At 48.2% G+C, this 15793-nt stretch overlaps 6 protein-coding genes and 1 non-coding gene across 7 annotated transcripts; 3 read left to right on the top strand and 4 right to left on the bottom strand.

Moving 5' to 3' along the window:
* Window positions 1-2211: 2211 nt before the first annotated feature.
* Window positions 2212-3594, top strand: LTR64_006215 (uncharacterized protein; the record flags this gene model as incomplete). The annotated part of the gene is made up of 2 exons (XM_064900548.1): window positions 2212-3274; window positions 3317-3594. 2 exons carry the CDS (start codon window positions 2212-2214, stop codon window positions 3592-3594), a joined length of 1341 nt encoding a protein of 446 aa, XP_064753860.1.
* Window positions 3595-3987: 393 nt separating this feature from the next.
* LTR64_006214 lies at window positions 3988-4076 on the bottom strand. Its single transcript has one exon. It is a non-coding gene; the product is annotated as a tRNA-Trp (tRNA).
* Window positions 4077-5130: 1054 nt separating this feature from the next.
* Window positions 5131-7005, bottom strand: MSY1 (tyrosyl-tRNA synthetase; the record flags this gene model as incomplete). Its single annotated transcript, XM_064900547.1, has 2 exons — window positions 5131-6639; window positions 6688-7005. 2 exons carry the CDS (start codon window positions 7003-7005, stop codon window positions 5131-5133), a joined length of 1827 nt encoding a protein of 608 aa, XP_064753859.1.
* Window positions 7006-8473: 1468 nt separating this feature from the next.
* Window positions 8474-9598, top strand: LTR64_006212 (uncharacterized protein; the record flags this gene model as incomplete). The annotated part of the gene is made up of 2 exons (XM_064900546.1): window positions 8474-8519; window positions 8571-9598. 2 exons carry the CDS (start codon window positions 8474-8476, stop codon window positions 9596-9598), a joined length of 1074 nt encoding a protein of 357 aa, XP_064753858.1.
* Window positions 9599-10066: 468 nt separating this feature from the next.
* Window positions 10067-11252, bottom strand: LTR64_006211 (uncharacterized protein; the record flags this gene model as incomplete). The annotated part of the gene is made up of 2 exons (XM_064900545.1): window positions 10067-10606; window positions 10674-11252. 2 exons carry the CDS (start codon window positions 11250-11252, stop codon window positions 10067-10069), a joined length of 1119 nt encoding a protein of 372 aa, XP_064753857.1.
* Window positions 11253-12605: 1353 nt separating this feature from the next.
* LTR64_006210 (uncharacterized protein) lies at window positions 12606-13670 on the top strand (the record flags this gene model as incomplete). Its single annotated transcript, XM_064900544.1, has 4 exons — window positions 12606-12984; window positions 13190-13290; window positions 13340-13584; window positions 13634-13670. 4 exons carry the CDS (start codon window positions 12606-12608, stop codon window positions 13668-13670), a joined length of 762 nt encoding a protein of 253 aa, XP_064753856.1.
* Window positions 13671-14250: 580 nt separating this feature from the next.
* On the bottom strand, window positions 14251-14605 carry LTR64_006209 (uncharacterized protein; the record flags this gene model as incomplete). Its single annotated transcript, XM_064900543.1, has 2 exons — window positions 14251-14474; window positions 14527-14605. 2 exons carry the CDS (start codon window positions 14603-14605, stop codon window positions 14251-14253), a joined length of 303 nt encoding a protein of 100 aa, XP_064753855.1.
* Between the last annotated feature and the right edge of the window lie 1188 nt (window positions 14606-15793).

Here is a 15793-nt window from a genome sequence, read left to right as displayed (position 1 = left end):
CGATGTAAGATATCTAAAGGAATGGACGAACGAGTCGAACAGGTGTGCTTGCTAAAGTAACAAAATGCCCAACGTCCTTGACAAGCGAGGGAATAGACACCAGCTGACGTCGAGAGGGAGAGTAGCCAGCACCTGAACAAAGACTTGGATTGAGCCACGTGTAGTCACCATCTTATCAGTGAACACGGCATATAGCAAGCGACCTCCCTCAAAGCATCCACATTCACCTGGTCTGGCTTGCATGTTGTCCTTGGCAGGACGGCCCATCTAAGCAGGCTCTGTGTACTGAGACACAACATGGATGACCTCGTATAGAAAACGATGCTCCTCTGCTCAAACCAGGATCAGTCCAAGCAATGTTTGTGATAGTGCTACCCCCCAGTATTGTCATTTAGTGGAGGGGTTTGTCTTCATCTTCGATAGTACCGAGTCATACTGATGCTGATGTGACTTCGGCGATTTTAGTGACATGTTGATTCAAACGATCTGCACTCCGCCTGTCGACCTCGTGAGACGGGAACTGATACCTGCCTGGCTTCGAGTTGTGCTCGCCTTGTGCAGGTCGACACAGTGCTCCCTTATTCAGACTGGGTTCTCACTGCGCGAACAAGATTGATAATACGCAAGCCTCTATCACAAAACCCTGAGCTCAGCCGTGAAGGCTGGGATGCTTGCTTATCTCCTTCACCACTAAGAGACTAGCCAGCATGCGCGCTTTTCGTTGTCTAGGTACTTACAACACATATCAACCCGAGCATCCCTGCTCTCAAACAGCACTATCAAACCACATCTCTTCGCGCTACTGAGCCGTGGTACCGACATGAACAGATTGATGAGAACAAGAACTCGATGTACTAGTGTTGATAAGCCCATCACTCTACGGCGCAAACTTTGGCGCTTGCGCCTCAGTGACAATTACGATGAATGTGCTCCACCAGCATCAAATAGCCGCTAAGTTCTCGTATCAGATCCTGGCTAGCTACAGCCACGAGCTCGGCCAAAGATATGTCCAGGCTATTGCTCCCCATCAAAGCCGTCTCTTCTTGGTTGTCATTACTCCTGTTAGTGGTGCGATCGAGACATTCTCGTAGATACAGGTGAACAGCAGTCTATCAGGAAAGGGGAATCACCTGCCATCCAAAATCGTGTTATCACGAGGTCTACAGTGAAGCTCTGACCCAAGCATGCTGACTTATTAATTTCGAGAGATACCTGTCGTATATGACGCTCTCGTGGCGTATGAAGCGAGGATTGACCATCGACAGTTCCTACGAAAAGGGGGTTTGTACCCAGTCGCCTAGTTTCACGCCAAACCCTTAATGGAGGTTATCTGCCCGAAATGCCACAAAAAATGACAGGTACAACGTTTTCGTGATTGGCAGGAAGAACAGCTCGATGCCACTCCGAGATCTCGGCGCCAGGATGGTTCCACAGCGGACTGTTAGCGTGCTGGCTCGACTTCACGGAAATGCGAGTCATGCTTCTTGATATTGGGTAGACCTCGAACTTTGGATCTGGCATTGTGGGCTTCAAACTTTGGCTTGGGTCGACCATGAGATTGTTTCAAGCTGACCATCATGCTGCCAAGGTCTCTTGCTCCAGTGCGTTTGAGACCGGCGACACTCTGCCACTGACGATGTCCTTGATCGAGCCATGTCAGGCTGCTCGTAAACACTATTCCCTACTTCTGGCTATCTGGTCCGAACCTGGCCAGTTGATTAACACGAACAATCTCTGCAGATAACATGTGATTGAAACAGCCAATCACAGGTGTCTCCCGAGTTGAGGCTGGCTAACGATAAAGCAGAGCAACCAGAGAACGTTCGAGCAAGGTTCATGCTAACCAAACGGTCTCTCCTCGACCAAGTGGAGCGTGAAGTCTAAAGGGGTTATCTGGATATGTGAGATTGGCTTGGAAAGGTATCTCGGGAAGGTGAGACCTTTGAGAAGCATCTGAGTGGTCTGTTCTCCTAACGACTTTTTCAATACTCAAACTCTGTGCTATCCCATTGAGTGTGCCAGAATAGAACGTGGCAGCAGAAGTACTGCCCAAGCTATCGATTAAATCAATGAACTGGAGTTGCCTATAGCTAAGCCCCAACACAGTACCCCTGAGCTATAGGATATTGTGGTCGTTTGATACAGGGAGCGTCCATAACCTCTGGCAAGTGCACACAAATTTACAGCATCAATCTTCCGACCGGGCACAGAATGTCACTCCGATCACCCTTCGATCACGTCAACTCAACGTCTGTGAGTGTTGACCTTGCAAATGAATCTGTCGCGAGCGAGAAAGGAAATCCTTTCGACACACCCTATGGTTCTAATGCCCCATCTGCGGCATCTTCCCAGGTGTTCTGGGACAACAGAACACCTCCAGCAAGATTCTTTCACTCACGTCGTGTCAAGAAAGGCGAGGTTTCGAAACCTTGGCTGAGCGTCAAAGACAGCAAAGAGAAATGGATTACAATTATACCCCTCATAGGCATGCTTGTTGGTCTTGCTCTGGGTGCACTTCTTGTCTGGGATGGTCTCAAGACAGTCATCAACAACAAATACTGTCCTATTTACAGCACCGACTTCTCTGAAGGGCTTGACGAATCAATATGGACCAAGGAAGCCGAGGTCGGAGGCTTTGGTAATGGGCAATTTGAAGAGACAACAATCACTGATGAGAACGTCTTTTTACGTGACGGAATGATGGTCATTCGCCCTACACTTCAAGACGAAGCATTGATCACGACCGATACTGTCATCGACTTGACACAGCAAGGTATTTGCAGTTCTACTGAGTGGAAGAACTGTATCACAAGCACAAATACTACCAATGGCACTATCATCCAGCCTGTCAAGTCAGGCCGTGTGAATCTCAAAAACAGAGCCATCAAGTACGGCAGAATTGAAGTCGAGGCAGAGCTGCCTTCAGGTGACTGGCTGTGGCCTGCCATCTGGATGTTGCCAGTAAATTCAACTTACGGCGACTGGCCTGCCTCGGGTGAGATCGACATACTGGAGTCTCGCGGCAACGATCACACATTCGCTCAAGGTGGTAACAATATTATGTCCAGCGCACTACACTGGGGACCCGATACTGCCAACGACGCATGGTGGCGAACAAACAACAAACGTTCAGCTCTGCACACCACCTTTGCACGGAAATTTCACACTTTCGGGCTTGAATGGAGCGAGAAATACCTATTCACATATCTTGATAGCCGGCTCATGCAGGTCATGTATGTCAACTTTGATTCGAAGTCAAGCCTCTGGGACACAGGTGATTTTCCTTTGTCAAACTCTAACGGAACACGTTTTGTAGACCCGTGGTCTCAGACAGGCCGACCCAGCACGCCTTTTGACGAAGATTTCTATTTGATCATCAACTTAGCAGTCGGTAGTCAGAATGGGTGGTTCGAGGACGGCAAGAGCAAGAAACCTTGGGTCGATGGCAGCCCTACCGCGAAGAAAGACTTTTGGAATGCAAGAGATGAGTGGCAGAAGACCTGGGAGGAGGGCAGCCCAGAGTTGAAGATTAGAGCTGTAAGAGTATGGCAGCAGCAAGGTTATAATGGCTGTGAGAGTGGTATTCAATTGTAGTATTATTGGTTTTCATGTAACTTTGGGCGTTGAGCACAGTACACAACAGGGTAGTAGTATACGAAGCGATGGCTTATTTGTATAGAACAAAACGTTGACTAAAGTACTTCGAGCTAAGGATATTCATTGACTCTGCTAATTGACTGTAATATGTCCATTTATACCAGCACCGTCTACTGTAATATCCTCGCATCGCCAGTGACGGCTAGTGGATTCGCTACCACTTCCTCCGTCCCGTTCTCGAGTGAAGGTATTTTTGTGTTTCCCTCATTGTCCGCCACTATTTCCCTGATTTTATCTATGTGGTTGCAATTCCAGAGTCAGGTGTAGATTCCAAAATGCCGTTTTTCGCCTCACCCTCAAAAGTCCGCCGAATAACAAAAAGAATAAACTTGAGGCCAGCAGGGGTTGAACCTGCGACACTTCGATGACTCAAGCCTTGAGAACTGGAGTCGAATACTCTCCCACTGAGCTATGGCCCCCAATGTTTGAGTCATTTGTTGGAACTTGAATTCATATCAGCTTTGCAAGAGACTGTTCACAGGCAGATTTGTTTGTCACCACTGCTGCAACCCGTCACTATTCCCGATTCATTGATGCAGCTCTCCGGCAGGCAGGAGTGTGCGTCAATTGAGAAATCACTACTACCACTTGCAATCCCCCTCACCTGTGGAATGTAGGAAGTGTTTAGCCTCCGCTTCAAGGCGCAGTAGTTGAGACTTCCTCAGGGTGTGAGATATCAAACCTCTCTCTATACTTGATCAATCATCTCGCTCATTCATTCATTTCCCAGCCCTCATAGCCATCTCATCCACATATCTCCTCATCCCGTCCCACTCGGCCTTTCCCGTACTAACAAGATAACGTATCTGCTCCGTATCCGTCACGTCCTTGTTCCTCGAGAATTCGCCTTTTGCATGTGCTACTGGATCTCTCCTCGCGCCTTTATCTGGGATCTGGTAGATTGCGCGAACGATGGTGCGGTAGAGGGATATCACACGAGATCGAAGGAGAAAGTGCTCTAGGGAGAGTGGAGGTTTCTTGTTGGCGGGTTTGGTGCGTGCGGTACGTGGCTTGGGTGTTGGTGAAGCGGTGGATTGACTTGATCGTTTTGCGATGTTGGCGATTGGAGGGTCTGAGACTGGTGTTGCGAGTCGACGGGCTATTGTTGCGCGCATGGCTTTGTGATCAGGGCTTTGGAGGTCGTGTACATCCCGCTTCTCACATAGGGGGTCTGCGAGATGGAAGTGATTTCGAGGTGTTCACTGGTAGACCATAAAGTCAGTGACGGCTGGTCATGATGAATACTCGAAGTTCTAAAATATTGTGGAGCACTCAGTGCTGTTTGGAGCCAGTGGTAATGTCTGGCATTTCCAAAGTCTTTACTCCTCACCACAATAGCAGCACACCTTTCGACGAGAGCGTACAAGTACAAGGGTTCATCTCGACGACTGAGAGTTTATGGTTCTGCTGCATGAGTTGATGAACTTTCTATGGACGCTCTTGTACAATATATTACAGACTGCAACGACTAATCTAGTCCTTCCTCATTTGTGCATCTAAGACCACACCAAAGCCACCAGATCGTAACGACGCTTGATCTCTCCTCCTCTGCTCTTTTGTTGCCGCATTCTGTTTGCCCAGCTTACGGTGGGTTTCTTCTCCAGCCAGATCAGCCATGACCTGCGGATCAGCAGCAGTCTCCGTCTCATCTTTCCAGCCTGGACAGGTTTCACCGGAAGCTTCATACTCTTCGTCCGACACGATTTGTATAAATTTCTTTTTCCATTTGCCCACTCTCAAGACAATGAGATCGTCGACTATCAGCGGCGCATACCAGCTCCACTTAGAATCCTTGACAGCAACATAGGAGACCTGGTCCGTCATGGGTATGGGCTGACCGTCTTGACTGATACGTCCTCCGATGTAGACACCTTTGTTGTTGATTAGTCGTTGACCCTCGCTTCGAGATGCGACCAGGCCAGCTGACCACAAGACACGCGGAAGCGGCTGCTGCTCGACCAGCGATCGAGGTAACTTGATGTTAATGTTGTGAGTTGAATCCATGTCGAGAGGTGCAGCATGTTTGTTGATGGAGGGATGCAAAGCTGGTGGCCGACGGTCCTGAGAAGAGATCCTGGCTTCGGACTGCATCTGCTCTTTGACCTCTTGCAAAGATAAAGTCTTGGAGAAAGCTTGTTTATGCTGGTCTCTTGCAGCCTCCGCATCTGCTAAGCCATGGGCCAACTCTACAAACTCGAAAGCTAGTCTGTGTTGCGCGGTTCGTTTCGAGGCGTCCTGAAGGTGTTCCTCCATAACAGCTTTGATCTCGCCCATGGGCATGAAGGTGAGCATTTTCAAATACTTCTCGATGTCCTCATCAGCAGAACGAAGGAAGAACTGGTATAGATCGAAGCTGCTGGTTAGCTGTTTGTCGATCCAGATGGCATTCCCAGCGCTTTTCCCAAACTTCTCTCCAGATGAGGTCGTCAATAGGGGTACTGTAAATCCCATCGGATCACTTGTTGTCGCGAAACCTTGCATATCCGCCTCGTGCTTCATTTGAAATGCCGTGTTCGTCGCTACGATGCCCTTCACAGCCTCTGCACCTGCGAGAATGTTCCCAAATTGGTCCGCACCTCCGATCTGTATCTGCGTGCCGGTCTGGTATAGGTGCCACCAGTCCCACGCTTGTATGAGTGGATAGGATAGCTCGGCGAAAGACATACCATCACCCTTGGTGAGCCGGTTCTTCACAGAGTCTCTTCCTAGCATCGGTCCAACTCTTGTCACGCTTCCGAGGATCTTCATAAAGTCTTTGACAGTCACTTTGGCCCACCATTCGTTATTGTTTAGCACTCCTCTACGCCAGGCCCATTCCCTCGAGTATCCCCTTCTTTCGGCGTACTTCTCAATCCTGACGCTCAATCTTTTCAATTGCTCAAACATGTTCATCATATTGTTCCGGCGTTCATCCCGTTTCTGACCAGGACGTGCGGTCAACCGATCGGTAGGGTCGCCAATCGAGGAAGTAAATCCACCAAGCTATTACCTGTTAGGACCAGTATTTCGAGCGTTCGATGAAGCACTGACCAGAAAAGTTGACGCATATCCATGAATGTACATCCAGCCAAGCGCCATGAACGGCACCATATGACCGATATGTAGCGAGGCAGCGGTTGGGTCAACACCACAGTACACACCAACTCGGCGCTCGACCAGAACCTTCTCAAGCTCATCGCGATTTCCAACAACTTGATTGACGAGGCCTCGTTCTTCCAACTTCTCGAGCATGGATTTGGCTCGTCCATCTGCAATGTCTTTGGCGCGATCTTTCCATTCTGCCTCGGCGGTCTTGATTTTACGTAGATGCACTTGGGTGATCTGGCGCAGCTGCTGCTTCTGAGACATGGCTCTCAGCCATCCCTGACATTCTGTGCAGACGAAGGGTGCTCTCTTTACAATGCGCCATGTTGGTCGATTGAGCGACATTGAAAATATGATAAACCATGTTGTGCAGAAGCCCTAATTAGAAAATGCACGGCTCCCCAAAACTAGCTTTCTTTGGCGCTTCTTGCTCCGAGCGCGCGGAGATCATTCCCTCCCAGACCTCCTGTAGACCTGGCACGTGCCTGCCTAGAAATACTTCAAGACAAATTCCAGGCTCTACCTACCCATGAAAGTGTACCAGTAGATTTCAGAATGACGATGCGACAGATATATTACGGGGCGGCACTTTACGTGCTTCCCTCAGCACAGATGCGTACTGAGCACCTATTCAGGACTGCTTAGCACTTAAATCCACCTGTGAAGGCTTGCCTACCATACTACTTTTGACGTACCTCAAAACGCACTCACGGTCCGAGATACTAATCAGACAGGGACGACAGTCATGTAAGCAGTTTCTGGGCATCTTCGGACAGTTCTCGGGTTTGACTTCTGCACTCGCGACTTGGACCATACACTCCCGACAACAGCATTGAGCTGCTGGTGCTGGAGAACACAGATACTTCACAGCTGAGCCAAGCCTGACACGAAGAACAGCACGAACGAATCCAATACGATGAATACTGCCAGCAGGGAATGTTCTATGCCCACGTTGCACAACTACCCGACAATTGTCCTCGTTGCAGAGTGATCGCCCTAAATCCGTTCTCAGCTTTCATGTTTACCATCTTCCTAAGCCATGGATATGGCCACGCGAGGTTGTCCTTTCCGCCCTGTCTCCCCATGTCCTTCAACACGGAGAGATCTCAATTCCCGAGAGGTGCACAGATAGTGACAAAGGCATCGTTTATTAGCAAAGGTTTCTCCTTGGCTATGTTGCACAAACCTTGAAACACTTATCCAGACAAGAGCATAGTATCCCGAGCCTCCTGGTTCGATGACCAGAATCGCCGTTGCTTAGCGAGAACATGTCAAAGGCTGCCCAAGGACTGCGGAATGACTGGTCACTTCTGTCCAACCCTACAGAGGCCTGTCTCTCCAGATTGGCTGTCATCCTTGTGTACCTGCCCCTCTCATGGTTAGTTCCTGTGTTGGTACGTTCTTTTGACGCTTGAAATTGAGCTATTGTGAAAAGTACCCCCAGCTCTCGCTTGAGCTCAAAGTGACAGATCTGCCCGCTTCAACACCACAAACAGATCCGGCTGTAAGATTGATTTGAAGGTGTTGACTTGACCCATATCACTGAAACTTATCATTTTTGTTACTGTTCTCCTTGTGACTCCCAAACATGCTGCTTCCTTTCACCAGCGTCCCTCGCTTTCCATCCACGACACTGTCTGAGGCATACTGAAGCTCACCACACATAGCAGATCACACGAGTGGAGCGCCAAGGATACTTCTATCACGGAAAGATGCTGCACCATACCACAGTATGGCTCCACCAACCCAGTATCCAGGACACTTCGATGTGACTTCTCGTAAGCAAAACTCATACTGTTTGGAACGACTCATCTGTTGACCACTGTCAGTCCTAACCGTCATTTGCGCCACTCTCGCAAGCTATAATGCTCTCGAACTCATCCTTCTCATTTTCACAACCTTCAACGCTTATCATGGCCTCTACTTCTGGTCAATGGTTACTGCGACAGGAAGCATTATTCCCTACGTGATCGGGATGATTATCATGTTCTTTCACCCTCAATTCAAACTCGCAGCACTAATAGTAAACAATATTGGGTGGATACTAATGGTAGTTGCTCAGAGCGTTGTGCTTTACTCGAGGCTGGGCTTCGTGCTTGGCAACGCCCATTCGAGAATACTGGTCTTCACCAAATGGATGATCATCATTGACGCCTTCATCTTCTACACACTAGCTACAACCATTGTCTTTGGAATGCACTACTCAGGACTTCCGAGTTTCGCTGAAGGCTACATCTACGTTGAACGCCTTCAGATGACCGGCTTCTGTATTCAGGAATTCATCATTTCCGGACTGTATATCTTGAAGACACTCGACATCCTCCAAGCAGGAGAAAAGAAACAGGCGCGAAGGACGTTATGGCAGCTTTTTGCTATCAATGTCGTCATCGTTGCACTTGATGTAGCCTTACTTGTGCTCGAGTACTTGAGCTTGGCCAGCATACAGATTGCTTTCAAAGCACTGGCTTACTCGGTAAAGCTGAAAATGGAGTTTGCTATACTGGGCAAGTTGGTTGAGTCCTCGAGTCTGACTCAGCAGACTCTGTCTGTTTCTCTCAGCAACGCGATGTCGCTGGATGACCGGAATCCTTCGTTCGGAGTAATATCCAATCCGTTCTCTCCTAAGTTCAATACTTCAGCCTTAGCAACATGGCATGAAAAGAAGACAACAAGTTCGTTGGACCAAAGCGAGCACCAACGCCATGAGTCCTTCGGAACGATCTCGTACCAACCTGACACTTCTGAGGCACGACTGGTCAATACCAGCTCAACCACCGCACGTCCATTTGCGTCCAGCCGGAAAGGCTCCGATGCATATCACGACATGATTAAGATGATGACATGGGACGAGGCTTGACGTCAAATAGCGTGGCAGGACGAGAACATACATGTACAACATGTTATGCTTTTAAGCTGCAACGTCTGTGTGTACACGAAGATAACATAACGATGAGACCAGTGAAGACTAGTCCTCGGTCCCGTTTCGGATTTTTATTCGCGTCATAGGTGCTAACCTGGTTACACAGTAATCCTTCCTATCCAGAAAATGTTAATCTAAACCTTACAATAGATCAATCTAATGCATCGTCTGAATGGCACCGGAAATATAGTAGTTCGGTATCACTCCGCAACGGAACAAAATCACATACTACAACAGAACAAGCACTACGTGAAGATAGAACGTTACTCATGTACTATACTAGAACAAGTTACGCACTACAATACGTGGAACAAGGAGCGGACTACGATAGGACAAGGCGTGTTCTGCGCTGAAACAAGTGATATACTGCTGCAGAACAAGCAGTAGTCTACTGAAGAATAGGGCCTAAACATCTTGGCCTTGGTCGAGCACAACTTCCAGCATAGAGAATATCGTGCTAGGTGGATGCTGCACCTTCTTGACCTTCAACCGGGGATCAGCCAATTTGAACAGTGCTTCGAAGTCACCTCTACTTCTCTCCTTGGCCCCGTACAATGTGAACATGAGTATGTCCGTATGGCGCAAGAGCAGCTCCTTGTGCACAGGAACCTCACCAGGTCCATCAGGGAGAATCCGCTCACTCACAAACAGTTTCGCGCCTTTCTCCATAGCTGGAATTAGTGGTTGGATAATTTTGACACAGTCTGCATCTTGCCAGTCATGGAGGACGCGACTGAGGATGTATGCCTTGGGCTGTAGATCTGCGGGCTGGGGCTGGAAGAAATCGTGAACTTGGAAAGAGATGCGATCTCCTGCTCCCTGTTTCTGTGCTAGTTCTTTTGTTGCTTGCTCGTTCTCTGCGAGGTCTTGAATGAGGAAATTGACACCTGGTAGGTCCTTGAAAATGTTGGCCTCGATGTGTCCGTTTCCGCCGCCGATATCAATCTGTCTGTATTAGCTTGAAGGAACGGCAGACTCAGCTGGTATAAGGCCCTGGAATGAAGTCACTTACCACAAGACCCTCTCCAATACTAGCCCAGTCGAAGCCTTGAACGTATGGTGTGAAACTTGTGCCTACATATGCGCTGACGAGAGCTTTCATGCCTGCCGCGAACTTCTCGTGTCCTTTCTTGTCAGGATCGTCTTCCTCAAGGATCTTCCACATTCCTCTGTGGTCTGGGTCAGCCATCTCTACAGGTATTTGCATGTGATGTTTAGGCGGGTCATCCTGCCAGATTCTCATAGAGTTGGCAACCTCCCATGCACCAGTGTAGAACAATCTTGTGGTCCGAAGTTGAGTATATGGACTGAAGTCTGGTATGGCCGCAGAGAATGAAGTATGTGCGATTTGTCCAGGTGATGGCTCCTGGAACATTCCCATCAGGTATGCCACCTTTAGCTGTCGGTGTAAAAGCGACCCATTCACACCAATTTTGGCGGCGAGGTCAGCGAGGTGGATGGTTCCTTCCTGAGGTACAACTCTAGCGACACCGAGGTCGTCAAGAGTACGTAGGACTTCGATCTTCGTAATTGTTGGGCCTGCAAGAGATGTCAAAGTGTCTGTGGGACCTAGTGCAAGGTTAAGCATCATTTGAGCTGCATCGATAAGATCGGATCTTGTCTGTAATATATCCGGATGAGCAGCAACATCACGCCAATCTCTTCGAGCGCTTGCTTCGAAACCTGGCTGTGGAAAGCCATGTGTATCCAGCTGTTGTTGCAATCTTGTTGCGGCTTCTGTTATGAAGCGTGCTTGCTCTTCTAGGGAGGGTGAAGGTATTTTCGACATAGTACCCGAGATGGTTGTGATACAATAAATGTACTAACTTATTGAGTTGGGATCAAAGTTTTGCAAACACTCGTTGAAATGTAGCACTCTCCTGGTAGGATAAACAGCAGTTCCAAGCTCACCTGCGATCTAGGCTCGAGTATGCCTCGTCTAAGCCACTTCCTTCTCGTGTGCTGGGTCACGGTCAACAAGGTTCAGAAAGTTCTAAAGTGTTACTATCAGGGACACGTTCAACAGTGATGCTATTACAGTAAATTGAGTCAAACTCTCCACAGCAGGACCGTGGATCTGAGATACGCTTTTTGACCATTGACTTTCCGAACGAGCGTCACACTGCAGACTTGGCTTAAGGAGCACATGTCGAGAGCAGGTGTGTGTCGTTGAGGTCTCACATATTGTTACAGGTATCGCGATCCAGCAGATCTGCAGCCAGTGCCACATCCCTGGTTCTACCACGAACAAACAACTTGATGATCGTCGGCTGAAATAGGTTCTGCTGTTCGTGTCGGCTAAGCTGCCTCGCTTTCCTCCTTTCCTACGGTCCGTAGTACTCGAGTACTCTGGTTCGCTTCGTGTCTTCACCATGATAGGCTCGTTTCATTTACGACTGTACCAGCCAGAGCCAGACTCGAGTCAGTGCAGTGGCCGATCTTGTGTTCCGGCCATGAACTGGATGCCTGCTTCCTGATGTACGCTCGTGGGGACAAGACCATTGGTTGCTACGTGACCATCAAGTACTCTCAATTGGTGATACGTGAGGTTGCGCAGTGCTCAAACATGAAAGAGCTTCGTCTCGATCTCGGTGTTTTGGTTCAAACCGGTCACGAGAACCTTGTCAGCTTGTCGATGCAATCCTACTTGCTACGGACAATGCCGACAAGAGCTTGCCAACTCACAACCCTGTCGGACTCAATGGTTAAGAGGCTTTGAGTACACAGCGATATGATTGGGTAAGCGCGTCTTCATATCACCACGAACGCCTGTAGGGCACGAAATGAGCAGGCTGAGTTCGTGCGCCGTATAACAACCAATTCAGGCTTGTTGTGCTACCGCTTGACTCGAGATATATATGCCACAAAGTCATGTCTTCACATTGTCCGTTCAGATATTGTGGTTAGCATACGTCCAAGTTTGCACGACCACAGATCCTCCAACATGTTCAACAAGGACAATGTCTCGAATATGTCTGGTAACAGCGATGCTGCAACCGTCGGTGGTCCACCACTGCCAGATCCTAATACATACTCGCATGGCTACCAGAAGTTGAGCTGCTTGATGGCCAAATTGCCGGAGTTTGCAATCTATCGTCGTTTCGGAAGACTAAACAGTCTTAACCTTCTCTATTTACAGAGTGAGCTTCATGATCTTGAGGAAACCCTCTACAAGATTTCACAGCCGATCGCTTACAGTACTGACAAGCGGATAAGAATGGCGGACCTGGGTTGGAGAGCGCTTTCAAATACAGACAAAGCAGGCCCTCACAATGAACAGTACAAGCTGGTGTTGAGGATACGAGAAGTTCTCAAGGAATACAGTAAGTACTGCTGCTGGAATATGCATTGTGCTGACTCTATGAGATGAACAGCTTTGGCTTCAATCACAGATTACAAGGCTGCCTAAACCATACAACACTGACATTACCTGGCTCAGATCTTGGATGTTCGATCCACTTTGTGGTGGTATGCAATGTCCTGACCTCGAGTTCAAAGTATTCACTTAACCAACACTTGAGGAGCTAGTTGCCGTTAAAGCACGTGAATACAGCGACGCGATGACGACCTGGTTTGCCACAAGCTTCATACACATCTACCACAAATACCTCGGAAAATACATTCACAAGGTATGATATCATCTTTCGATTGTCCGGTCATCACTGACTCACAATGCAGGATTCGGATGAAGCCGAGTTTGTCAATAACATCGTCTATACCGAGCGAAGCAACAGCAAGTTCATGTCAGTAATTACGACAAGTTTATCATCAGCTTTCCCAGTCCTCTCTATTGTGATTCTTAATCAATGCAATTCGATCAACCTGCGCCTGGGCATCCTGACAGTATTTACCATCTGCTTCTCGGCTGTGTTAGCCTTTCTGTCCCCTAAGAAGAAACTTGAAGTGTTCGCCGCCTCTGCTGCGTCAGTATATATCAGATTCACCCTTAGTTGCTTTACTAACATTGTACAGTTATGCTGCCGTCAATGTCGTGTTCATTCATAGATAGTAATATAGTCATATTCTTGTTATGGTTACGATCTTACTAGTTCCATTTATGTTCTTGCCAAGTATAGAAGGTGACATTCATCGATGGAACGAGTTGTACCTGTTTCATGCTGTTTCTCTTCACTTTGACCTCTGACGTTTGTAACGGGAATGTTATTCTTCTATCACTTCTACTAAGCAAGCAAATGCATCGTTTGATGGTTGTACGTGTTCCAAAAACCATCTGTTTCCACTAACATCCTTGTTGAAAGCTCTCTGTCGTTGTTGCTGAATCTTGCTCTTCTACATTGCGATCAATCTCACTTCTTAGGGTGTAATGTTTTGGCACCAGGAAAATGCCGGGGCATTGAGGTGAATCGACGAACGAAGTCACGTCCTTCGTTTGAGGCAGTGTACAGATGCTCTGTGCTGTCCTCCTCTTGCTGTGGACCTGCGCCTGACTTGTCTTCTTTCGGCAATTGTGGTTGGGGGGAGGGAGGCTTTTCAGTGGAGGGAGATCTAGCAGGAGGAGGAGGTCTTTCAGGGGCAGAAGCAGCTGATGGAGCGTTACTGGCTTGTGGAGGATTGACCGGGTCATGATGCTAGTCTGACTGGCCTGTTCTCCGTCTGTAGGCCTCAGTGTTGCTGTGAATTCCTTGAGTAGCTGCGTTAATTGTGTCGCGAGTGAATGTGACGCTTAGGCGCCGAACGGCAGCGGTAGATATACCTTCGAGGCCGGAATCAGAATCTGGTGCTCTCGCGTCGGTACTTTGAGACCTTGTCGACTCAGTTTGCGTCTCACCAGACTCATTGGAACTCTCGACTTCTGCAGCATCCTCATTAGTTGTTAGAAGGTACATCACGCTAGGTCATCTCACCTGCTTCACCCTGATTGGGGATTTTGACTTGCTTCTCCCCTTTATTCGACCCAAGATTCTGGTTCTGGTTGTCTGTCATCTTGAGCGGGTATGTTATGGTAGTGAGTAGGAATACAGAAGACCACCTCCATCTCCGGAACTTATAGCCCATCAGGATTGCTGAAACAATGCAATGCTTGATTGATCTGTGTTTGGTGGATGTTTCCACCTGTGTCTAGCTAATTAAATACCTGTGTCTGCACGGTTATGTCCTTGATTATAGCTGGTTGGTTGTCTGTTTCCAGCTCGTCAGTTTTCTGTGTCTGTTGTTCGGATAATTGACTGTACTAATCTACTCATTGCCTCCCGGATGACGGACTGTCTGCGGGCAAGTATTCAGGGCTTTGTAGCTGCCGGTTACGTCTAGCTGTCTAGACGCATGTGTAAGTTGATCGCTCAAGGGCATGATTGTTCGATCATAGTGCCAATCAGATTCTTTCTGTGTTCGACAGCCTGGTCCATTTTGCTGGCCTATGAGGTTGCTTCATTATATCCAACTTGTCTCTCATTAACAACGAGTGCTGTTTTCAAACACACCAACCACTTCCACAATGGTCCTTGGCAAGTACTATTCAACTCATGATGTCTCGAGATATGTCAGCACCTCTTGATATAATAACACGGGTGGAAATGCTGAGATAAAGTTGTTGGAGCTTCGTCAGCAGAGGCCCGTTTCATCGATGGTCAGGATGTCAACAGACACTGTATCACCGTTACAGACAGGCTTCCTCGCCAGTAGAAAGGAGGAAAACAACAGTATTCGTTAGTTTTCAGATTTGACAACGAAGACATTCCTGTGCTGTATAAGACACGCATATGTGAAGCTAGACAACGCAAAGCGGTGAATAACACGGCGTAGGTGATATCGAGGTACTCTCGAGCCTTAACGGAAGCTATACTTATGTGGATTGGAGCTTGAGAAGGGTTTGAACACGCTGTTCTTACCGCGATAGTGACAAGCCTTTATGGCATTTCGTCCGAGGAGTCAGTGCTTCAGATTGTCGGCGCCATTCTTCAAAAGAAACACATGAACGGCGTTCAGCTCTGAAGGACAAGTCGGTGACGTTCAAGGTGGGCTCCTGATGCGACCGTGATGGCAGGAGTCCGGAGGCAAGTGGTCATTAACTCAAGGGAAGCTATCCGGCGGAGGCTCTCGGTTGATACGAGCAACTTAGCGACGACTTGATTTGTGTTGTGCTTACATTGTGTCGTAAACATTAGCATCTAC

The sequence above is a fragment of the Lithohypha guttulata genome (genome assembly GCF_036872675.1).
Source record: "Lithohypha guttulata strain CCFEE 5908 chromosome Unknown scaffold_4, whole genome shotgun sequence".
Lineage (NCBI taxonomy): Eukaryota > Fungi > Ascomycota > Eurotiomycetes > Chaetothyriales > Trichomeriaceae > Lithohypha > Lithohypha guttulata.
The sequence above is the reverse complement of the archived record's forward strand: the minus strand, read 5'-3'. Positions and strand labels throughout refer to the sequence as shown.